This window comes from Triticum aestivum, chromosome 1B (genome assembly GCF_018294505.1).
Source record: "Triticum aestivum cultivar Chinese Spring chromosome 1B, IWGSC CS RefSeq v2.1, whole genome shotgun sequence".
NCBI classification, from domain to species: Eukaryota; Viridiplantae; Streptophyta; class Magnoliopsida; order Poales; family Poaceae; genus Triticum; species Triticum aestivum.
The window spans coordinates 586995257-587020120 of NC_057795.1; the positions used below are offsets into that span (position 1 = coordinate 586995257).

General features: G+C 45.9%; 2 protein-coding genes across 2 annotated transcripts; one reads left to right on the forward strand and one right to left on the reverse strand.

Moving 5' to 3' along the window:
* The first annotated feature begins 1987 nt into the window (after window positions 1-1987).
* LOC123080117 (uncharacterized) lies at window positions 1988-5022 on the forward strand. Its single transcript, XM_044503003.1, has 5 exons — window positions 1988-2305; window positions 3097-3220; window positions 3516-3937; window positions 4029-4255; window positions 4565-5022. Exons 1-4 carry the CDS (start codon window positions 1988-1990, stop codon window positions 4068-4070), a joined length of 906 nt encoding a protein of 301 aa, XP_044358938.1. The 3' UTR covers window positions 4071-4255; window positions 4565-5022.
* Window positions 5023-11620: 6598 nt separating this feature from the next.
* On the reverse strand, window positions 11621-12876 carry LOC123096252 (uncharacterized). The gene is made up of 2 exons (XM_044517937.1): window positions 12750-12876; window positions 11621-12672 (listed from the first exon to the last, which is right to left on the reverse strand). The coding sequence occupies exons 1-2, from the start codon at window positions 12799-12801 to the stop codon at window positions 11804-11806; spliced, it is 921 nt and encodes a 306-aa protein (XP_044373872.1). The 5' UTR covers window positions 12802-12876; the 3' UTR covers window positions 11621-11803.
* Between the last annotated feature and the right edge of the window lie 11988 nt (window positions 12877-24864).

Sequence of the window (24864 nt, forward strand, 5' to 3'; positions counted from 1 at the left end):
TCAGCTTTGCGAAAAAAGGTGCATCTGGATCGATCGACTGACCAATACAAACCCAACATGGACGGCTAAACACGTCCATACTGCATCCTATGAACGGTTGCGGTCAAGATGCACTTAATCGCTAGAGCTTTACACAGGTTAAAGCAATTACAACCAGTGATTATATTTTGGAGACAGCTGTCCTCCTCTCTTTTTTTTTGCACGTGTGTTGTTTCTTCGTTTATTCAGCGAGGCGGTGCGCACAAGTAGTTTAACAAGAGCATAACCACTGTCCCAGATCGAATTCCTTTGTGGGCAGCCCCAGGGTTTGGTGAGAGCTCTCACGTTCCCCGAGACAGCCACATCATCAACACCATTATTTCGAGCCCCCTCCTACTCCTAGTTCATGCACGCAGAACAACTGGAACCGGCGGCGCACGGATGGAGTAGACGTACGGCAGTTGTATGTGGCAAAACCATAGGGATAGCGTCCCTCGCGTCCCTCGCGTCGCCCCCGCCCTGGGCGACTCGGGGGCCTCCAACTCTAGGCACCGCCGCCGCCCCCTCCTTCTCCCCTCCTCGCGCCGCTGCCGGGTGACGCCGCCGGATGAAACCCGTGTGGCAGACGGCGGCGGCGGGGGGATTCCCTCTCCCGACTCCCCTTCTTCCGCGGGCGGCGGATCTAGGCGGCAGGCGGCGGTGTCTTGCGGCGGCAGGCCTCGGCGAGCGGTGGCGGGGCGCGGGGCACGCGGCGGCGAGCCTCGGCAGGCGGTGGCGGCTGCGCGCGGGGCAGACTCCGGGGCGGCGGCGCGGGCTTGGATCCATCGCGGATCTGATCCTGTGGGCGCGGTCTCGGCCTCCCCTGCTCGGCCGGCGAGTCTCGGTGGGGGGCTTCTCCGTGCTGAGATCTGGCAAGCGGGATCATCCAGATCCCGGCAAGGACGGCGGCGACCCGTGCACGAGAGATGGAGGTCTTCGATCAAATCTGGGTGAAAATCTGCTATTGGCTATTGCCAAGGCCGGCGATGGCGACGCTGTCTGCATCGTTCCCTTCCTGAAGGCATCGCCGTGGAGATGTTCAAGGCCACTCTCTGCTACCTTCGGGGGAAACCCTAGATCAGTAGATCGGATGATGGCGGCTCTCTGGTGTCGTTTCCCCCCTGGGGGCATCATTCTTGGAGGTGCACACGGACTCGAGGGACTAGAGGACGGCGACTTTGGTGGAGCGGTGCTTCATCTTACACATTGATGGTGGCGGATCTCAACGGCATGGTGCTGTGGAGACTCGGTGCCTGATGCGCGGAGATGGACTCGTGCAGGAGGAGGATGCTGTCTGGCGTCATGGGGGCGTTGATGGCAGAGTGGCCAGTCAAGGTAGAAGCCTCAATATGATCTGAAGACGGACCTGTGAAAGATGGTGGCGACGACACACGAGTGCGTCTGACCGGATTGTGCCCCAGACCCGGTATGTGGCTCGGCTGGGGCTTCCGAATATGTTTCGGCTTCCGGCTTTTGATGTTAGGCTTAGGTGAGTGGTTTGGGTAGTGGCCCAGCTAGCACCCCTTCATCATTTTGGATAGGAGTAGCGGCATGTGTTGCCAAGACGGTGAATTCAGGCACATTGTTGTAATACTTTGTAAGGTCCTCGAGAATAATCAATAAAGTGGCCGTATGCATCTCCCAGATGCAGAGGCCGGGGTCATCCTCCTTTTCCAAAAAAATAAATAAAAAAATGTGGCAAAACCATATACATCTACAGTAGTGAAGCCGCAGGGCACGGATGTGGTGTTACCACAGTATAGTAGATTAATTTGACTTGAACTTGAATTGAAACTAGGATTGAGGAGTCCCATTTCCACAAAAGAAGGATAGAAGAAGATTACCACTGTCAAGAGCGTCCCAATCCGAAATTCCCCCCTCCCACCGTCTGTTGTCCAGTAGGTAAGATTCAAAAACAACCAAAAAAGTAGAGGATGGTCGTAACAGATGAGGTTCAACGCTGCCAAAGATGATCAGCTTTTGGCAGGCAAAAGTATGGCTTGATTCACAAGAAGCCCTTCGCCCACAACGGATCCCCCTGTGGTCTCCCCTCCTTTGCTTGCCATCCCATCCCATCCCCACCCCACCACCCAAGCCAGCCGGCCGCCACCCCTCCCTCGCTTGCTCAGCCTATATAAAACCGACCGAACAGAACAGATCCATCCATTTCCTCATTGCTAGTTGCCTTGCGCTGCTGCCTTGGAGGCAGCGCAAGCCCTCCTCCTCCTCCTGCCACGCCGGCGAGCAAGGAGCAGCCGCGCGACCTCTCCGCCGCGGCGGCCTCCAGGTACGCAAGCGCCGTCCTGCTCTTATTTCCTCCGATCGGGCCCGGATCCGTTCGATGGCGTGGTTCCTCGGCGCATGACGTCGCAGGCGTGGGCGCGCGGGTCTCTCCGGCGAGGCGAGTGTCGGCGGGTGGCGGTGGCGGTGGCGTAGGGAGCACTCGGGTCTCTCCGGCGAGGCGAGTGTCGGCGGGTGGCGGTGGCGGTGGCGTAGGGAGCACTCGGGTCTCGCTGCAGGACGGGAGTGCGTGCGGTCTTGGTCGGGCGAGGCGCGTGAAAGCGGGCGGAGGTACGAGCGCGCGGGGGTGTGAGTATCGCAGAGGTAGGCGGCGAATCGAGATGAGAGTAGCGACTAGCGAGGCTCGAGGCCCGCTGCTCTGCGGCGAGGCGCCAGGAGGCGGGCGGCGGTGAAGCCCAGAGCGCCGCTGCCGAGCTCGAGCAGATTTGTTTGCGCTCTTCTCGGACGAGGCGAGCTGCGTCGGTGGAGAGCTCGGGGGTATGGGTACCCCTGCCGGAGGCGGCGAATCGAAGGCGTCGACGTGCGCTCCTCTCCGGCGAGGCGCCTGCCGGCGGTGAAGAATGGAGCGAGCGTGCGTTTTGCGCTCCTCTCGGGCGAGGCGAGGCGAGCGGCGGTGGAGTAGAGGCGGTGAATCGGGCTCTGGGAGCGAGGCCCGAGGAGACGCTAGTTCTTGCTGTTTTCAATTTTTGGGTCGCTGCTATTATTTTCCTCATGCTTTCTCCTCGGGTTAATTATAGATCTGCACCGCATCATGACCTGCCTGCCTTGTTTTCTCAGGGTCACTACGAGATGAAGCCGTCCTCCTACCCCGGTGTGGCTGGTGGGACAGCAGCTTGGATGGTGATGCTGCTCGCCGTCGCAGCTCTCGGCTCTGCTCCCTCCGCATATGCCTCGGTCTCAGGTGAGATTCAGTTCCCCGTGCTCATAGTTGTCATGTGGACTATGCCCGCAAATTACATCGACCTGTGGTTTTATTTCCGAGTTGCGATTCCGCTCCGTGCGCAGGCACTTCATTTTGGGAATTTTTTTTGTTCGTTGCTCCCCATGTTTGAGATACAGACATAATAAGTTGTTCCACAGGCATTGATTTTCTTATGGGAGTTCGAGCTCGTTTTGATTTATTTGCATTCTTTATCCGTTTTTACATGTTTAGGCCTAGACGCAATGCTGACATTCCTCTTTCTAATCTGTTGAAGGTTGCAATGCCACCGAGCTGGCCATCGCAATCTCCAAGGACTGCATAGATGCGTATGAGCCGATGAGTACTTCTTGCTGTTCAGCCATTCTTCCCACGGTTGACATGGTTGGCTGTCTCTGTTCGGTGGTCGACGAACCGATGATCGCTGATTCCGGCACCACCTCCAGGGCCTTGTTTCGTCTTTATCTGGGGTGTGGAGGTAAGAGACGTTCCGGGGACAAGCCCTACGAAAGCTGTGATGATTTCTCTGGGAGATCTGCCCCATCCCTGCCCGCCAGTCCGCCTCCTCCGATGCCAAAGGACATGAATTCTGCTCCAACCAATGACCATGAAAGGCTGCAGATCGAGATATCAACAGAGGTTGGTGCGTGGCTATGCGCGGTGCTGTGCTTAATCGGCGTGGGTTACAAGGTTTACATGGTACACTACTAAGCCTTACTTCTTGTCAACCTGTTTCGCCTTCTTTTATGCCATTATATAGTACTGATGGTACTAGTCTTTCGGTTTGCAGGAAGAACTGCCACAGTTAACAGCAGGACTCTGCCAGCGGTGAACAATGTCTCAATCAGAGATCCCTCTCCAGTGAACAACAGCAATGGCCAGAGGTCAGAGGGGAACAGCACTGCACAAGGAACCCCCCCGGATGGAACTGAACTGGCTGCGATGACTCCGATGGACCAACCCAGCAGGAAGACAAGTCATCTGTGCTTGCGTTGGCGATCAGCACCTGATCACTGGGTACATGTTTTCCTACCTGGCATCGTTCTCTATTCTGATTGATGCGTTTTACATATCTCTGGTATATACAAGAGTGATTCCTGAAAAGCCTTGTATGAGTTTGTGCTGGTATATCTAGAATTAAATTTGTTCAATGAAGAACAGAAACTGGTCTTCCTAGTTTATTCTTCTACTATCAGATGTGAGCTATGTATGAGCTTGGCCAAGTAATTTTGCGATTGAACAACAAAATAAGTGCTAGTGAACTTTTCATTATTGGTCGTCGCTTGTGTTTCTTTATTTCTCATTTTATCTCTTGCTTATTGGCAGATGATGAGAACATAAGCAAGTTTGAGTAGAAGAGAAGACAAATGGTGTGGCAGATGAAGATCGATGGAAAAGCTACTTTGCAAGATTTCGAATCGTCCGAAGCTGCTTTACCTTTCTGTTTATCATATAAAAACAATTTCAGGGACTAATTATGAAGTTTAGTTTGAAGTGTACTAGAATTCTGAGTTTGTATCCAGAGGTTAATATGCATTTTAAAAATGTGTAATGTTGTTAAAGTGGCGCCAAATTTTGGTTAAAATATGTCTTTGCCTTGGACGCATGAAAAAAAATCCAACGTACTCCCTCCGTCCCATAATGTAAGATGTTTTTTGACACTACACTAGTGTAAAAAGTTCTTACATTATGGGACGGAGGAAGTATTTGCTTGTTTGATGAATTTGAAGCTGCGCTAGTGAAGCACTAGCAAATTGCATGTGAAAGCTGTGCTGATGTATTCATATTAATCTGCTTCTTGTGCTCTGTACGTGGAATTCTACAGAGCGCTGCTGATGTATTCGTATTACTGTGCCACGCCAAACATTGTTAAGGGAACTGTTGCCTTTACACAGTCGAACCATACAAAATATGATTTTTCCGGTCTGGAGCTGTTACACCGTGTAATCTGTTTCCCTTTCCCTTTACGTTACCACTCATGTAAACAAACACCTCCTAGGTTGTAACTGTTGTCTTCCCGTTGGCAGGCAAGCAGGAGAGCAAGGCTGAATTGGGCACCGGATCAGAAGAGATAATATCATGAAGAGAAAGCTGTTACCCCTTATTTTTCTTATTAGAGTAGTAGCAGCGACAAACGTAATGTGTTTTTGCTCCAATGTGACTCCCCTTCGATCTGAATATTGAACTTCAACTGTAATTTCTTCTGTGCACCATTTGCAGTGTGAATTTGTTATAAAGCTTTATCCTTGTTTTACGGAATAGTCTGCCTGCTATGATTTTTGTGACGCCTTTTTTCCAACTATGCCCATACCCTTGAGCTACGCTCCTTCTTGCAGTAAGAGCGTCTCCAACGTTGACCCATCAATTGCCCGCCGGATGTGATTTGCCATCGAACGTGGTATCCAATCCGGACCGGTTTAGATGTTGATTTTTCCGTAAACCGGAGACAAACAAAGGGGCTTTGCGGGAGTTCGAACTGTTGCCATGCACACTTTCGACAAATTGGTCCCACCCAAAACCCTCTCCTTCTCTCGCGCCCTTTCCTTTGTGAAGCGGTTGCCGCGCATTCAAGACGCTCCAGAGCGCTAGGGCCGCATTCATACCGGCCTAGAGTGGACGCGACCCCTCACTGATGCCGACATTGAAGTGGCGCATCAACTGAGAGCGCCGCGTCCTAGTGTCTGCGCCTGTTCAATGTCGAAGAAGCGTTATTGGATGGGATGGGATGTATATCTACCACATTAGAACGGGTTGCCTGTCTGTCCGCCTGCTATCATTAAAGAGGCACGTTGGTCGAGAAACCAACTCAGGCGTCCGCATTGACACACCCCGCCGCTTGGCCTGGCGGGCATCCGCAGTTTAAACGAAGTCACGCTTGGCACAAACCACACCACAACACGCCCGCTCCACATCCTCCTTTGTGCCCCACATCCGCCATGACCGCGGGCTCCAGTGCGTTGTGTGTGAGCCACTCGACGGAGCAGAAGCACGAGTTGGCTGCCCTTGCGACTGACTACCAGGGCCGTCATGCCGGGTGGATAAGATCCAATCATGCATGCATACATTTCAAAGTGAATTGGAACAAACCGGACGATTTTCATACAAACCAGGTGATTTCCATTTAAACTGGACCAAATTCATTAGATTTTTGATATATTTCAATTAAACAAAAGCCGATGAGACTTTTTTTAACCTAGTCTAAATGATCGCCAGTCATGGCGGCGTTCGTATCCCACGTCGTCTCTTCCCCATGTCATGCAAGTTGATCGGCCATGACCCCCTGGAAGTGAGGTTGCGGGAGAGTGCCCACGTCCCATGTACTACTCTTCTTCGTTGGAGTTTACCGTGCAGACGGGTGGCCTCGTGGTAGTTGCAGCAAGGCACAAACAACTGTGGCGTGACCGACGCAAAGCTGTTGAAGTCTGCAGTCGTCTGTGCCTCCTCTTCATCCGCCTCCTTGCCGAGCTCTGTAAACAAGGCGTTTCTCTCCACCACAGGTTTTGGAAGTTTAACTTGAAGACTTGCCACGAGTGATTGGACGAGGTTTAAGTGAGCTTAGCTCAAGAGGAATACACTGAAGACTGCGTGTCTTAGGAGTTCATCTCAGCCGCCTCAACCAGACATACAGTTGATACAACAACTAGAACTGGTCCTACCAAATCGTTGTGTCTTCACCGAGTCTACCTGGTTTCAAATTCCTCACCCCTTAACTTTATGTTATTCCGCTGCTGAGAATATGTGATCTACCTTCTGAAGAATTTGAACTGAAGACTTTCATCATGCTATCTTTTATTCTTCAGTTCATCTTCCTCATGCTTGAATGCGTATTTGATTACATGTTCTTCACTTACATGTATTCCATGTGTATGCTATGTGTTTCTGTGATGACTTGGTTCCGCTCGCGTTTCTATTTCTTCACTCTGGTCTTCGTCAAATTATTCAGACTCGGAGTAAACCCGCGCTTTCAAGGGTGGCTACATGTGTGCTTTGTCTGGGTTGTAGAGAACTGACTTAAACAACTATGGTCAAGTTATCCATGAAGTTCTCAATTTCACAACATTTAGCTTCGTCGTACTGAAATGTTGATCCTGCTGCCTGCCCCCAAACGCAGATTATGTAACTCACATCTAAGTGTTGTATTGAAACTTGCCCAATGTACCGTGTCCGTTTTAAACATGTTATATGCAAAAGCAAAGGTATATATGCAGTGCTTGTGGTTATAGTTTCTATTACCTGTCTCCTTAATGGTGCTATACCACGCTTTTTGATTTTGGTGTGCATAAGCATATATATTTTGTATTACTAGGCGTGCATTAAGTATATGTTCTGTACTGGGCTGCATTTTCTTCTCCAGCTTGCACTCGATCTGGTTTCTGTATAATGGAGCGGCTTAGATACGGTGAAGAGTAGATCAGAACAATCCAACCATGTCCTGATTCAGACCTTGTATGTGCATATGCAACTCATTATTGTTGATTGGAGATTGTTGTCTTATTTTGTTGTCCACAACGGCTGTTAGAATAAATCCAAGGCATACCGTCGATCATCCGAGGACCAAGCAATCACACGAGCACGACACCGAGATTTGTTAATGGGTTCACCGATATGGCTACATCCTCGGGGCCTGACTATGGGCGCTCCTCCCCATGACACCGCTACAATACCGCACCCGGTCGCCCTGGACACCGGCACAAGCCGCCGGCTTCCTCTGCGTTCCGGTGCTATTATGTTGGCATAAGTTACATCGTGTGTCTACCCTCGCTATATATGAGAGGCCTAGGATACAAGTGTCCTACTAGGACACGACTTCATATCCTATCTAAACACAATACTACTCAGAGTCCTACTGTAACCTACCTTGTACACTATATTCGACACAACTCCAACAACGGCGGTGGCTTGAGGAAAGGCCTTTCCAAAACTGAACTGACAAATACAAGCCTCTGTTCCCAAATGACAATTCTGAGGTATTCCTTGTGCACTTTCTAGGAATAGGAGCAATATCATTATGGGAATCAATAACCTACTCATCTAATGGGTTGTATGTGCCTTGGTCTTCTAGGAAAATGTAACGATGGCCAATGATCCTGCTGCCCTAGGCGACGAGGCGGATGGTACCACAAGGTATGTGCTCTACTCGCCCCCGGTGTGTAGTGATTCATCCATCGGCACCGCTGTATGTCGGTTTGACTCTTTTGCCTGTCTGAAGTAAACTGAAGGACGTGCCGTTGGCTGATGAGGTGATCCCCAAAAATGCTAAACGTACGGGCCTCTTACAGGAGTTTTACAGGCCCTTTCCTAATATACTCTCCGGCCCCCTGATTTTCACCCTGGTGGGGCCCGTCCCTCCCCCCTTAATCCAGTCACAACATGACAAATTAGTATCACCCCGTAAAACGCCCGTAACCTTTCGTCGATGTAGCGTTACTCAGGTGATCCCCACCAAAGCCAAGAAGGCCAGGCGCAACTAAAACCAGCCGGGTGGACGATGCGGTGGCCAGTTTATATAGTTATATACTAGTACAAATGCCCGTGCGTTGCAACGGGCATAGAAACTCGCAAAACTTGATCCATCTGCTGTTACGTTCCTTTTTTTCATTCAATCCTGATAAACATCGATAATTAATAAGGTTGCATTGATTATTACCTTTTGGAGTCTGAATTTTGGAAGTTAAGAAGCCACCTTAGCTTTCTTCATTGGATAGAAGAGTAGTGATTCATGGAATAATCTGTGAATACTTTTTATTTTTTATTTTTGGAAAGACATGGTTATTTATTAATTTTATATAAGAGTAGTGAACGCTGTATTAAAATTGGATTTTTTAGGAAAACATTTTTTGAACAGAATTTTAAAAAATGTGAATATTTCAAATTTCTGGAAATATTTCTAAATGTATTTTGTCAACTGGAACAAATTTTGGGTTTTTGACCAGTTTTTAAAGAGTGTTACATATACACATGTGTGCAATTTGTAAACTATTTTGTTTACTATGTTAAAATGTTTTTAGATTTTTTTGAGGCAAAAATGTATTTAGATATAGTTTGTAGTTTGGTTGGGAAGAGTTATTGTGTTTTTTTATTATTATTTAGGCTTGGCCCAAACAAAGAAGACATATGGCAATAAAAATATTATACACATAACATTTTTGTTGAAGTAATTTTAACTGGACGCAATTGTTCCTTCATACTTTCAAGCACGCTAAGCATGACATCTTCTTGTCTGAACAAGAACTTGGGTTAGATCAGACTCGACTTCTAAATGTGTTTTGGCATTGGTGGTATATCAACGTGTATATATAGGCAAGCTCAGCAGTGTCCGTTCTGGTGGTATATATCAACGTGTATATAGAGGCAAATTGAGCAGTGTCCGAAAGAAGTTCACTTTCCCGCTGTACGTCGTAGCCTCGTAGGTTCGTCTTCGTTTGCTTTCTTCCTGTACGTCAAGCTCTTACATGTTTTGTTTTGTTGGGCATGAGCAGCGCATGCAGTAGCAAACCTGCATGCAATGCATCACGCAAGCGTTCGGGGCTTGCCCGCTCCTGTCTTCCTCCCTGCTGTTCCTTTTAGAATTGGGCCAGCAATTTTTTTCTCCCTCGTTTCTTTTTTACTGCCAAAAGTGAAATCAAGAAATACCTCATCCAATCCGCAATATATGCATATCGTTGAAACCTCCTTTGGCCAATACATCCAGAAATTACGTGTGCATGGAATAAAGTCCGTTCACAGTACCGATGCCATGTTGACGCCGTCCTGCCGGCCAAAACTCCAAGTTCTTGAACCTTGATATTGGCATGTTCGCGCCCCACATAACGAGCTCGCTGTGCTTAATGTCGGCTGTCCGTCCTCCAAGAGATCACTGCCATGCAACTGGGCATAGTGCAAAATTATGAAGACCATCCACTCGCCATTGATAGCATGCTTGAATACGCGTGTAGCACCCGCCGAATTCTGCCCGCCCTCGGCCTCGGCGTGTGCTGCCTCATGCCCTCATCCACGACCTTCGGCGTCCCCATTGCCACTCTATCTGCCTCAACGCTCCAGCCCCCCCCCCCCCCCCCCCCCCCCCCCGGTGCCGATTGCTCCCCGTGCTCCAACGCCCAGCCGGTTCGGTTCAGAACTTCAGATACTGGCCTTTTGCTGCTGAAATTCCACTATGCATCAAACGCCGACATCCATCTTATTATCTTCAGTAAAGAAAAGGCTGACCACATGGCTTGAAGCATAACTGGCATTCAATCTTGGGGAACAACGTCCAACGATGTCATTGAAAGTGGGATCTGGCAGCCACCACGTCTTTTTGAGCGAGTTGAATATCCAGATAGTAGGCGCGAGCGTGACCACTATTCAGAGGAAATTTCCCTGACCAGTTTGTATGCATCCTGAAATCGACCAACGTGGATGAGGGTTGCATGATGGGGTTGCTGGTAACCGGATTGGCCTCGATCCTCTCCTCCCGCATCTCGTCGAGAAGAGATAGAGTGTGGTTTTCTGTAGCTCAGGCTACACGGTACCCCTTATCTTTGCCATCCATTTATGCATCAAGATCCGTGCAGACACATTTGTCTTTCTTGTTTCTCTCAAATGACACAACATATGAACTTTAACTTTTGCAGAACAACAATACATTCTAACTACAATCTAGGAAAAAAACTTTCAGATTTTTTCATGCATTTTAAATACTTGAAATAATATTTTTATTCAAAGAAAATCTCATTTTGTATATTTATATCAGACCAAAAAATCTGAAAGTTTTTTCACACATTGATGTTCTAATGTTTGTTCGATCTGCAAAGTTTGAAGTTCATATGTTGTTTCGTTTTCGAGAAACAAAAAAGAGAAATCTTCTTATTGTTAGTTAGTTGGAGAGTACGGATCTCAAAGCAAGGTTGGAGGGTTGAGGATAAGAGGTTCCATGTAGCCTGAGCTACAAAGAAACTTTGTGGAAGAGATACTGCCCGGTCTGTTGTATCAGACAAACGAAAAAGTCCCGCAGGAGACAACGGACGACGCTCGCTTGCCATGCTGATTGCTCCCCGTGCTCCAATGACCCATGCCCAGAGCTTTCCAACTCCAGCCATCGGGAGCATATTGTAGGTCCACGATCAGGCGTATTCCCCTCACGCCAGCACCAACACCACTCATCATAGGGCCACAAGCCTCGACACCAGGACATGCGGCCGCAGCCAATGCGGCCCTCGGACAACATCATCTTGCCTTGGCGTTGCACAGGCGCACGGCGAAGGTACCCGGCGAACACTCGATTCTCTGTCAACAGTTGAGCTTTTTTCCACGATCTTGGCCTCCCCCCAAGTTAACTTGATGTACGGTGGTAAAAACCAATAACGTGCACCACATCATCGACAACAACAACAACAACAACAATAATGGTGTAGAAGTATATATTCGATCTCTCTTACAAGTTACAATTCCTTCATGCTCATATCCTATTACATCACCAAACTTCTTATTGTCATTTCAACTACAACAAGGACCTTGCTCATATCCTATTACATCACCAAACTTCTTATTGTCATTTCAACTACAACAAGGACCTTGCATAATTTACTACCTGATTCTTCTAGGCTCAGGTCGAAGTAGTAAGTCTACTAATCCGAGCGCCTCCTCCGGAGACTCGATGTCAAGTTCGTCGGCCAACTCCCCAGCCTCCTTGGGAACCCAAAAATCTCTCCTGCCCGCCCATTCCCACCACACCAATACTTTACTAATCTCTGACCACTTAACCAAATAATCTGTCACCTCCTCAGTCAAGTATATTTCTCCCCTCCCCCATTGCAGAATATATGCGTCGCGTACGGGACGGAATCGTAAGGATTCCGGTCCCATGAGTATAATTTGGGCCATTGCTATTTTTAGGTCGCCGACAGGGATTGAAGTTGAAGAAGAGTCGTAGGACGAGAGGACGTGAATCGCATCTAGCAGCGACTCTTTCCCAAGTGGAACGTCAACTAGAAACTTATGGGAAGGTATGTTCTTTCCATCGGGTCCTTTGTGTACTCCCATGAGGTCCTTATAGCTTGGGCCAAAGGAAAGTGGATAAAACGGCTCGACAAATATGGCATCGTACCCTTTTGACGTATGGAGCTGGTTCGTCAAATTATTGGAGGCGAGGAAGTAGAGATTGTCGTTGGCGAACCATAACGTGACCTTGTCGTTCCCTCGCCCCTTCAGTGTGGGTTTGATCCAGGTGGCCGGCGGCACCGTCTCCTTGTCTTCAGGCTCCCGCTGCGGAGCCATGACATCGCAAAGGTCGCCGACTTTCATGCGGAACCCTTCTTCGACAGTTTCGATGACATGGTTGTGCCATGTATCGAGCAGCTCCGTGTGCTCTTGAGTCAGAACGTCATGCTCCCATGCGATCTCCTCCCCCTGAGCGGTTCTGGCAAATAAGACAACTATTGCCACGAAAACGGCCTCTGCGGAAAGACAAGGAACTCATTAGATTGACAGTCGAGTGAAACATGCATGAAGGGAAATTGTTGTGGATCCTTACTTGTTTTAGCACCGCCAAATGCTCCTCCGTTTGTGCCAGCTACTGGAGACATGCTCACGGCTGAAACTTGAGAATTTTGTTTGGTTGGACTCAAGCTCAACCGATGGTCTTTGTCACTGTTGTAGGGTTGAGCCTGCCGATATATATAGGTTTCAATTGCAAGGAAGCACAATCTTTATGCTCGCGCGGGGGAAGTTAGTTCAAAGAGCGAGAGAAGAATCACCACCTTGGTGCTGCGGTCTGCACTTGGGCTTTAAAAAAGTTTGTTTACTTTGTTTGTTTTCTGCAAGAACCCAACACACACAAGTAGTGCATCTTCCGAATTTAACCACCTAAACCATTAATCTTTGTTGATGAGAGCCAACAATAAAGATTTCAGAACATTGCGCCAATTTTATTTTCTTCATTGTCGTGCAAATAAACTAGATTTTTTTTTCATTACAAAGGGTAAATTTAATAGCTTTGTTCTGATAGTGTTCCTTTTATTATATTTTTGCGTTACTTACTCCTCTTGTTTTTATGTGTGTTTTCATTTTGCTTTTCCACTTTTTTCTTTCTATTTTTCATTTTCCCTCACTTTTCCAATTTAGGGATGTTTTTTTTTCATTTTACCATTTTTCCGAGTAACACCTCGAGTAGGGCACACGGTTCGTACATTTCATAAAAAAGAAGCGAGTTGTGCTGTTAATCTTCCCTAATAATAAGGACGTGGCTATGGAGAGCTGTTGCGCTTGTTGGTTGTTTTGAGCGCACCACAATATAAAGCAAGTGCATGTCATTGTAGCCAGGTGTCTACGCTAGAATAGGAAAGAAAACTGTTCGGTCACATTCCCTAGCGCGCATGGCTATTGATGGAATCAGCCTAGATCTTGTCCACACGTGCATTTATTTGGGATTCAAAAAGTCTTAAAAGCCGTAACTTTTGATTCAACCATCGAAATCTAATTCCGTTTTCACCGTTAGGTTTCTCACAACGAGTTCTTCAAAAATAGATCTTATATGGGTAGGTTTTCATAAAGAAAAGTCGAGAGCAACTTTAGGTGTGATGGAGGCAACTATAGTGCGATAAAGAAGCAACTTCTTCTTTTTGGCCTAATAGGACCACCTATTAGGTTGGTTTGTATAAGAATGATAAAAATCACACAAAACATAAGGTGTCTTTAGTGGTACATACAAAACAACTTCACTGCACTATGTGCACCTGTGAATTTTGCTAGTATTATCTCAACTTTCCTATCATGACTGCTCAATTGCCTATTGTTGCTGGTCAGTTGCCTATGGTTGATGTTCAATTGCTTATAAACACTATAAATTGTCTATCATTGATGCCCAGTTACCTGTTATTGGTAATTAGTTGCCTACAATTGCTGCTCAATTGCCTAACTTTACAAAAGAAGTTGCCTACAAATATTGTGAAGTATTTTACCATTGTTTTTCTAAGTTGCCTACAAACACTTTGAAGTGGCCTAGATTAACCATCATGTTGCCTACCATAACTAGCATTAGCAGACACGAAAAGCATCAACGATAGACGACTTTATTGTATTATAGGAAATTTTGAAACAACGACATACGAGCATGACCAATAGGCAATTTAGAAGTACCGACGAGGAAGTTAGGAGAATGTTACATAAAATTAATTAGGACACAAAATGCAGTGAAGTTGCCTGTTTTTAGCACTAAAGTTGCCTCTAGTAGAAGGAAAGTTACATATGAATGTGGTGTGATGTCATATACCCCTATTTCGAAGTTGTTCTCTATTATTAGTTAGTTGCTTATTGTTGCTAATTAGTCACTTTTACTTGACTAAAGTTGCTTCTCTTTAGCTCTAAAGTTGCCTCATCTAGTATTAAAGTTGCTTCTGAAAAACATCAAACACATCCATGAGGGGTTTAGTTTGAACAGTAGCAACATGCAGTGGTAAAAATATTGTCCCATTTGGGGTAGGTTGGGGTATAAGCTTCTCACAAACCAGAGCTTCTCGCAACAAGCCTCATGGTTACGGTAGGGAACGTTTCACCTTTCTGGACGAAATGATATCCGTTGCCTCTTCTTGATTTAAATTTTTGCTGTAGTGTCAACATAGAAGTGTTGTGTTAAATTTTGGAATTTATCAGGGTTCGTTTGGACATTTTTATGCATTAATAGACCTTTCAATGCATTTATGTGCATAATTCAAATTTGAACTACATGCACAGGCTCTCATGCATATAAATTGGTTAAAATTGAAATATGTCTCCTTGGTTGCATGCTTAGGTCCCATGCAAGAAATGGGAATGAATGTCAAACACTCTGCCACCATCACTCGACCACAAACATTGAGATACCTGATTTTTAAATTCTAGTAAATCCAAAACTTGTCTATAATTCATGAAACATGGCATGCTATCATGGAGCAGCATCAACATGCCGTCATAATTTTTTTCCCATTTGGGACAGGTTTGGGTATAAACTTCTCACAAGCCGGAGCTTCTCACAACAAGCCTGATGGTTTCGGTAGGGAACGTCTATTTCACCTTTCTGGACGAAACGATAGTCGTTGCCTCTCGTTGATTCCAATTTTTTCTCTAGTGTCAACATAGAACAACATGAGTGTTGTGTTAAATTTTGGAATTTTTTGGGGTTTGTTAGCAAATTTTTATGCATTAATTGAGTTTTCAATGCATTTATGTGCAGAATTCAAATTTGAACTACATGCACATGTTGTAATGCATATAAATTGGTTGAAAATTCAAATCTGTGTCCGTGGTTGCATGCTTACGTCCCATGCAAGAAATACGAATGAATGTCAAACACCCTGCCATCGGCACTCGGCCGCAAACATTGAGATACCTAGTTTTTAAATTCTATGAAATCCAACCCTCATCTGAAATTCATGAAACCTGGCAAGCTATCATGGAATGGCACCCGACATGCCCGTGGTAAATTTTTTGTCCCATTTAGGGCAGGTTTGGGTACAAGCTTTTCACAAACCAGAGCTTCTCACAACAAGCCTGATGGTTTCGGTACGGAATGTTTCACCTTTCTGATTTCAATTTTTTCTTTAGTGTCAACATAGAACAACATAAGTGTTGTGTTAAATTTTGGAATTTTTCGGGGTTCGTTAGCACATTTCTTATGCATTAATTGAGTTTTCAATGCATTTATGTGCATAATTCAAAATTGAACTACATGCATATGCTCTAATGCATATAAATTGGTTGAAAATTCAAATATGTGTCCTTGGTTGCATGCTTAGGTCCCATGCAAGAAACGGGAATGAATGTCAAACACCCTGCCACCGTCACTCGACCGCAAACATTGAGATACCTGGTTTTTAAATTCTAGTAAATCCAAAACTCATCTGAAATTCATGAAACATGGCATGCTATCATGGAATGGCACCCGACATGCCGTGGTAATTTTTTTCTCCCATTTGGGGCATGTTTGGGTATAAGTTTTTCAGAAACCAGAGCTTCTCGCAACAAGCTTGATGGTTTCGGTAGGGAATGTGCCACCTTTGGGGACAAAACAATACCCGTTGCCTGTTATTGCTTTCGAAATTTTTCTAGTGCCAACATAGAACAACAGGAGTGTTGTGTTAAATTTTGGAATTTTTCGGGGTTCGTTTGGACATTTTTATATATTAACTGGGTTTTCTAGGCATTTTATGTGCATAATTCAAATTTGAACTACATGCACATGCTCCAATGCATATAAATTGGTCGAGAAATCAAATCTATGTCCTTGGGTGCATGCTTAGGTCCCATGCAAGAAATGGGAATGAATTTCAAACACCAGGGCCCTATTGACTGCCAGCAAAACATTGAGATACTTTGTTTTAAATTCTAGTAAATCCAAAACTTGTCTGAAATTCATGAAACTTGGCATGCTATCATGGAATGGCACCCGACATGCTGTGGTAATTTTTGTGTCCATTTTGAGAGAAGGCACACTCGAATAACAATCAATAAAGGCATTTTGAAACAACTAGCTGCCACTCTAACATCGCAAATGTTTTAGATAGAACACCCGTATGTACACTGACAGCTTCCCCAGTAAGCCAAGGGAAAGTGTGTCGAGCAGGATTTGTGCAGCTCTTCATCGCAAACGTTTTAGATAAAACACATGTATGCAAAGTGAGAGCTATGGTCTTCTGCAGTAAGCCAAGGGAAAATTCGCTGCGCATGATCTGTGCATCTCTTCAACGCAAACGGTTCAGATTGAATAAGGTATGCAAAGTGAGACTTCGGCGCTAAGCCAAGAGAAAATTTCACAAGCAGGATTTCTACCTCCCTTCAACACAAATGGTTTTTTCGAATGACCCGTGTGCAACCATGTACAGACAATTTGATAAGATTTGCATCTGTCATATTGGGTATATTGCCATTTGTCAAACTAGAAAGATTGACATTTGTTGACCTAATGACATTGCCCTTTGTCAATCCTTGTAGCACTGCGATTTGTCAAAATATGCAGCTAAAAATCACTAGCAGTACCTAACTTTTGCAACTAAAATTTAGTAATTAAGCATAGATTTCATTCATAGATTAAGCAATCATGCTTAATTCAAATAGTTCAATTTTATAACTGAACCGACCAAACTTTTCCTCAATTGTTGCCAACCACATACTGAAGTAGCTAATTCAACTAGATATGCTAGCTAATTTTAAGTACGTTGTACATTTCCACCACATCTATAGTCAGATGAACTGAACAAAATAGCTCCTAAATACCACTACTATGGAGGGGCTTTGTACTACTTCCGGCAGCCTCTCCTCTGCCGAGTGCGCTCAATAAGAGGAAGAGGTGGAGGAGCCTACCGATGAGCTGGACAACTACTACGGTGCCTACCGCTGCTGCACCTTCAGCGACGCTCACCTCGAACGCCCTCTGCCACTCCAGACGACCCCTCTCGAAGCGGCCGGACTACTCATAGATCTCCTGATTCCTCGCCTCTACGTCGGCGTGTGCCGCGACCACGACGGCGGTAAGGCTCTTTGCGTGCTCGACGAGGCACTCCTCCTCCTCCGGCGGGGACTCGATGTAGCATGCAAGGTCGCTGCCGCACGTGCGGGCCTCCACCTCCGCCTCCCTCCTGCGGGCGGCGGTGGTGGAGTGGGTGATGATCCTAGCGGTCAACGGTGGGCTGGCAGCCACATCGGACGACGATGGGGTGGCGGCCACGGCCACCACCTCCCGCCTTCGGGCCGCGGTTGCGGAGCGGGTGATGGCCACGGTGGCCGGCAGTGGGGTGGCGGCCACGACGGCCACCTCCCGCCTTCGGGCCGCGGAGGCGGAGCGGGCGATGGCCCTGGCTTTCGACGGAGCTGTGGCGGCAATGGCGGCCGAAAACAGCTGCCGACGGGCACCGGCGGCCGAGCGTGTGGTGCGTGTTCCGCGCACACCCAACTGGGACGTGATGTCTACTACGCAAACTTCTTCTTGTAGACGTTGTTGGGCCTCCAAGTGCAGAGATTTGTAGGACAGTAGCAAATTTTCCTCAAGTGGATGACCTAAGGTTTATCAATCCGTGGGAGGCGTAGGATGAAGATGGTCTCTCTCAAGCAACCCTGCAACCAAATAACAAAGAGTCTCTTGTGTCCCCAACACACCCAATACAATGGTAAATTGTATAGGTGCACTAATTCTGCGAAGAGATGGTGATACAAGTGCAATATGGATGGTAGATATAGATTTTTGTAATCTGAAATTATAAAAACAGCAAGGTAACTAATGATAAAAGTGAGCACAAACGGTATTGCAATGCTAGGAAACAAGGCCTAAGGTTCATACTTTCACTAGTGCAAGTTCTCTCAACAATAATAACATAACTGGATCGTATAACTATCCCTCAACATGCAACAAAGAGTCACTCCAAAGTCACTAATAGCAGAGAACAAATGAAGAGATTATTGTAGGGTACGAAACCACCTCAAAGTTACCCTTTCTGATCGATCTATTCAAGAGTCCATAGTAAAATAACACGAAGCTATTCTTTCCGTTCGATCTATCCTAGAGTTCGTACTATAATAACACCTTAAGACATAAATCAAACAAAACCCTAATGTCACCTAGATACTCCAATGTGACCTCAAGTATCCGTGGGTATTATTATATGATATGAATCACTGTCGTGGAATTATCACGTCAGATGTCCTAGTGTGAGGACTTAGTCGTGGAGCCATCGCAACGAGATTAGCTTAAAGGGGTTAAACCGGAAAAAGGACACGGGGAGTTTATACTGGTTCGGCCCCTTGCGGTGAAGGTAAAAGCCTACGATCCAGTTGTGGTGGAATTGATGGGATTTCGATGACTAGGGAGTGAATCCGCTTTGCCTCGCTCTCGAGTTTTTGTTTCTTGTCCCTTGAACCGCTGTCGGGTCGTCCCTTTATATACATAGGTTGCCGCCTGACGGTTTACAGAATCCCGGCTGGCTCATACACGTGTCCGGCTCGGTTTCTACCCTTTCCTATCTTACAACACAAGTTACACATTATATGCCGGTTTATGTCTACGGGCCCTAATCCGCCTTTGGGCCCTGGGCCTCTAAATCTCTACAGTAAAGCGCCATACTCCTTGTCTTCATGGCCTTCAATATGGATGACTCATTACAGGTATAACCCGGCCCTACCTGGGCGGTTTATACTCAGTAGTTATATCCACAACATTAGGCCCCAGATTGGTTTGAATCTGTTCATGTCAATCTTCCACACTTCAGAAAAATCCTTCTAGAACACCTTCGCGTGAACCTTGTAATCCGCCATGACGTCATCTTCCAAGATTATAATAAACTGCCATGACGTCACCTGCTTATTAAAAAACCGTACATACCTCCCCTTTATTAATGAGCTTCCGAAAATCGAGGCAACAGCTCTGTCACATATCCATTTTTTGGGCTCCTCGATTCTCATGCCTGTCTCTTATCCCTTCGCCTTATAAATAACGCCGAGGGTCATTTTTACTTTTGCCCCTCGTGCCTCTTCACTTCTTCTTCCTCCTCGCGTCGACCTAGCGCTCAAGCTTAGCTGCCGCCGCCGCGTCTTCGTCCTCGACCTCAACTCCGGCCGCTGCATCACCCTGAGCTTACCAGAGAATCACGGTGCCTCTCCGCTGCTCCCGTGACACCGGTAAGTCCTCTTTCCTTCCCCCTAGATCTGTCATTAGGGTTTTTGTACCCATCGATGTTCATCAGTGTTCGTCATTGCTTGTTTCTGCACAACAGTTCTTGATCTAAACCTTGATATTTATCCTATATAGAGATAGCCATGATCCTTCCTTTCCATTAGTGCATCTCATTTTAAGTATAAAACCCTATCTGGATCCTTCAATTGTCCAATGCCAGAATATTTAACCCTGAATATTTTTTCATTTTTCTGACACACTGTAGATCCAGATTTGTAATGTCAATTTGTGAATCTTGCTTTTCAACACTTAGTTATTTTCAGATCTGTACCTTCCATACCAATGTAGCCGGTTTAACTTTAAGAAAATTATAGCCCGCCAGGTAGCATTAGCCCTCTCTTAAACCGCCGATTCGTCATTTCTATAACCCTGCCAATGTCCGAATCCGGTATATATATATATATATATATATATATATATATATATATACATACCTCAACGTCTTCGCCCTATGACCTTGCGATGCTTTATACTTGTCAGTCATGAATCTTAAACCGACATTGAACTTTTTCCAGCTTTTTCTTGAAATGGCCAAACAATTTTATGCTTGCAATTGTGTCCCTTCCCGGGTTACGGAAGAGCAGCTGAACGGGTGTGTTGCAACCGACGCTTTAGCGAGTAAAGAAATCGTCCACTAGAGGGTCCCCGGTCCAGAAAATCCTCCTGAGCCCAAGGATGGAGAGGTGATTGTGTTTGCTGATCATCTGAGTCGAGGGTTTAGCCCTCCCGGATCAAAATACTTCTGTGACGTGCTTGCTAGCTTCCAAATCCGCCCTCAAGATATTGGACCAAACTCCGTGTCCAATATTTGCAATTTCCAAGTGTTTTGCAAGGCTTATCTGCAAGAAGAACCTACTGTCAAATTATTCAGAGACTTCTTTTACTTAAACCGCCGTACTGAATTTACGGACGGGACCAACACTGAACTTGGTGGAGTTTCAATTCAGAAGAGGAAAGACGCCAATTTCCCTCATGCCAAGCATCGTAGCCACCCCAAAGACTGGAATCAGACTTGGTTTTATTACCGAAACACAGCTCCAGATGACGAAAATCCTCTGCCGGTTATCGTGCTCACCGGCTTACCAATACACATCCAGTTCCCCAACGACTCACGGCAAAGGAACGAGCTAAGTATGCACCACAACTTTCAAAACTCTGAGCCTTTATGGCGAATGGTTTAACTGGCATCGACTTTGTCCGCTGTTGGGTCTCTTGGAGTATCTTGCCCTTAAGCCGTCGCCCTGGTTTAATGTGCGAGTACACAGGAGATCTCAAAGATCCTCAACGACATATTGATATTCAGCTAAGTGACGAAGAAATTACTGAATCTATCAAGTAGATGCTGGATGAACCGGTATCTGAGTGCAGCAAGACAGGGCTCAGTCCTTTCTGTGTTTCCAATAAACCGCCAGCTGTAGGAATTGCACCATTCTTGTCTTAATCCATCCCCTCTTAAATATTTCTTTATAACTTGTTGTCCATCTTTGCAGGGTGATGATCCGTTCTGGAAGAGGAAGCCGCAGGATAAACCGATGAAAGCGCCTCGCACTAAGACCAAAGTCACAAAGAAACCTACGAAGAAGAAAACTGCCGAATCCCCTGACCTGCCCAATGATGAAGAGATTGATGATCCGGAGTCAGAGGTAGAACTTGATTCTCTTGGCTCTTTTTTCATACACCTCATTGACAATGATCATTATCAGGATAATGCGGAAGCTAGCCGTGCTGGTGACGTAGAGGTAGTTATTCTTTCTTCCGACTCAGATCCTCTGCCAACACCGAAAACCTGTCAAGCGGTCCGGAAAGTAAGATTTTCACACTCTCTAGCTTATTTGGATCCACACTTTCTTTTGAAGACACAACAGCATGAAGCTCACCGCACAAGCCGACATAGTGGCCAAGTGGTTACTTTCTCCAGTTTACCGAACACTCCGGTTCGTAAATGCCGCCAAGAGGTCTCTTGTACTTCTGATACACCTTGTCCCAGGGTGGGTTATTTTCGATATCCTCTTAATCCGTTTAACTCGAATTACCAGGGGACCTCCCATTCATCTTCTAACGAATCAACAGGGACGAAGCTTCCGACCCTTAAGACGGTTCCTGGGTGAGTAAATTTTGATAATCCATCATACCTTAGTATTTTTGGTCCTTGCATTGTTCTGATGCATACCTATTATTTTCCAGGGCTAAAGCCAGAACCAGCAAGAAGGCCAGAGTGAACAAACCAGCTGAAGACCCCAATCGGGATGAAATGGAAAAAACTCCTGAACCGTCACATCCAGATGTTGACTATATTCCTGATGGCCCGTCGTTGCCGGATCAAGCAACTGAAGCTGAGCGCATGGATATTGATCCGTCGGCTCATGCTGATAATCTGCCAAGCCCGGCTAAAGGTGCTGACGACGATGTTGTCGTTACTGGCATTGGTCACACTTCCCCTGGCAATCCTATCGCTTTTATAAAAGTATAGTGCCAAGGAAGAACTTTCTGTTATGGACAAGGGCAAGTGGAAAACAGATTTATCAAACTATGCCCACCTCAACGCCCAAGACATTCATTCTAGATTCTTAAACCGCCTGTACACAAGCCACGACTATGAAGCCGGTTTAGTGGGCCTGATGAAGGAGCGGTATGAGGTAAATATCACTCACTCCGCATAAGCTTTCTTTCCTTATGACCGTTTAAACTATCAATTCCAGTAGCCCCCAAGGGTCGGTTCATAATATTAATGTGAACCGGGACTTGTAGCAGAACAATATTTAATTTTGCTTGCGTAGCCCCCAGGAACCAGTTTTATACCTGTAGGATGAACCAGTACCTTTCTGTCATGAAGGTTCGATTTTTTTTGATAATCATCTTTGTAATTCGATTGAGGAGAAAAAACCCATAACCTGTACTTGAGCAAATATGCATTAGCCCCCAAGTGCCAAGTGTATAACTTGTTATATGCTTGGGACTTAAAATGACAGTTGAGAAGAAGCAATATGCATTAGCCCCCAAGTGCCAAGTGTATAACTTGTTATGTGCTTGGGACTTCAAATATGCACTAACAACTCTTTAAACGTCTCTTGCAGGCTGATCTAAGCAAAAAGGAATCGCAAATCGCCGACCTTCAAGAAAATATCAAGTCCCAGCAAACAGAAGCTTCCAAGGCTAAAGAAGAGCTGACCAGCGCTTTAACAACCATGGAACAACTGAAGGACAACTTTAAAAGTGAACGGGCAGGATGGGATGCTGAAAAAACGACTCTGCTAAAGCGGGCGGAGGACGCTGAGGCAGCCCTTAATCCGGTAGTAGAAGAGTTGACTGGCTTAAAACAACAAATCAGTGCTATGACCACTGCTGTCTTCGGTAAATATCCTCTTCATAAGCTTTAAATAAGCAACATCCATGACACTACTGGTTTACTAATATTTTGACCATTGCAGGTAGCCGCGTTACTCATCTTGGCTCAGACATGCGCAAAAAACTGAAGGCTGCTTATACACTGATAGAGAAATTATATACCGGCATTCAACGGGTCATCTGCACAGCTTCTCATAATAAACCGCCCCCAACTTTAATCAAGGTAACATTGGAAAAGTTATCTATGATGCCTGCCCGGATTGAGGAACTGAAGAAATCAGCTGCTAGGGCCGGTGCTCTTACTACATTGACTCGGGCCAAGGCATGGATATCTGACCTTGATCCGGAGGATATTGGAAACGGCTATCCAAGCCGAAAAGAAGACGGGTCAGAATTTGATAATGATGACCTCAGGGCCCTAACGAGGGAAATGTGTCCACTCGCAAGCAAACTGGCAGAAGATACCGATTTGTCATTTTACCAGACGATTTATGATGTCAACAACAAACGGATTGATGCACGGACGTATGATGTGCAAAATCTTATCCCGCCAATCCGTAAGCACACCTACACCCCTGATGTTGAACCGTCCACCCTTATAAGTGAAGAAGCTGTCTTCCAAGCCTTAACTGGGATTAACTGGGCAATCGTTGACTTCCAGCCTCTAGGTGGAGAGGAGGAGGATGAATCGACGTAGGATGATCCACAACCTTCAGGTCAGCCTGGTGAAGAATCATGATCCGGAGGCCGGTTTAGCTTCTGCACACTGCAATCCATGTGATACACAATTATCCTTTTGGGCCATCAAAGCTCCTTGTAATAGGCTACTTTAAACACTTGGTCTGCAATGCCATCGTGCATGTTCACTTTGCAATATTGTTAATCCGTCATGATTATGCTATGTCTGCTTATGATGCTTAGCAGCTTTATTCAATCATGTTTCTGCATACAATAAGCTTAAAGTGTCCTGGCGGTTTACCGTCGGATGGGTCATAACACCCAACATAAAGCCAGGGTTTATAACCAAGGCTGTACTTTTAAGAAAAATATGAAATATATCATACCTGTGACATTGAATCACATCATTGGTTTACCAACTTATTGTAGTAAAGGTGATAACCCAAATCTTGAGTACTGATAACTCCCACCATGTGTTGCCGGTTTATAATGAAGCCATACCAGGTTATAATAAACACCGGATTTTCCATATATCATACTGGCGACTTGTAGTCAAAGCCAGACCAGGTTAACAAACATCAGACTATAGTTGATCGTGTACTGACCACTTATAGTTGAAAGCCAAGCCGGATCAATTGACGCCGATCATCTTGTAATTTTGTACTTGGCAACTCAAAAACCAGACCGGGTTAGTAAACACCGGATTTAATATAAACCTCATCAAAATAAACATCGAAAAGAAAGACTTGCAAAGAAAATACGTAAAAAGGCGAGGCTTTTCATGGGCTGCCAGGCCACTGAGTTAAACCATTTTACAAAGCCTTATAAGATGGACCTCACATTAACCAATCATCAATTTAACGATGACAAGTTTAGGGTCTTTATCAGATTGACTTGTCAAACATTTGACGGGTCTTACCAGGATTAC

Bases quoted from the DNA above. Each gene is read 5' to 3' on its own strand.
- LOC123080117 (XM_044503003.1), top strand. From the start codon at position 1,988: ATGATCAGCTTTTGGCAGGCAAAAGTATGGCTTGATTCACAAGAAGCC. The intron at 3,221-3,515 runs GTGAGATTCAGT...AATCTGTTGAAG, and splicing joins CGCATATGCCTCGGTCTCAG to GTTGCAATGCCACCGAGCTG. The intron at 3,938-4,028 runs GTACACTACTAA...TTCGGTTTGCAG, and splicing joins TGGGTTACAAGGTTTACATG to GAAGAACTGCCACAGTTAAC.
- LOC123096252 (XM_044517937.1), bottom strand. From the start codon at position 12,801: ATGTCTCCAGTAGCTGGCACAAACGGAGGAGCATTTGGCGGTGCTAAA. The intron at 12,673-12,749 runs GTAAGGATCCAC...GTCTTTCCGCAG, and splicing joins ATTTGGCGGTGCTAAAACAA to AGGCCGTTTTCGTGGCAATA.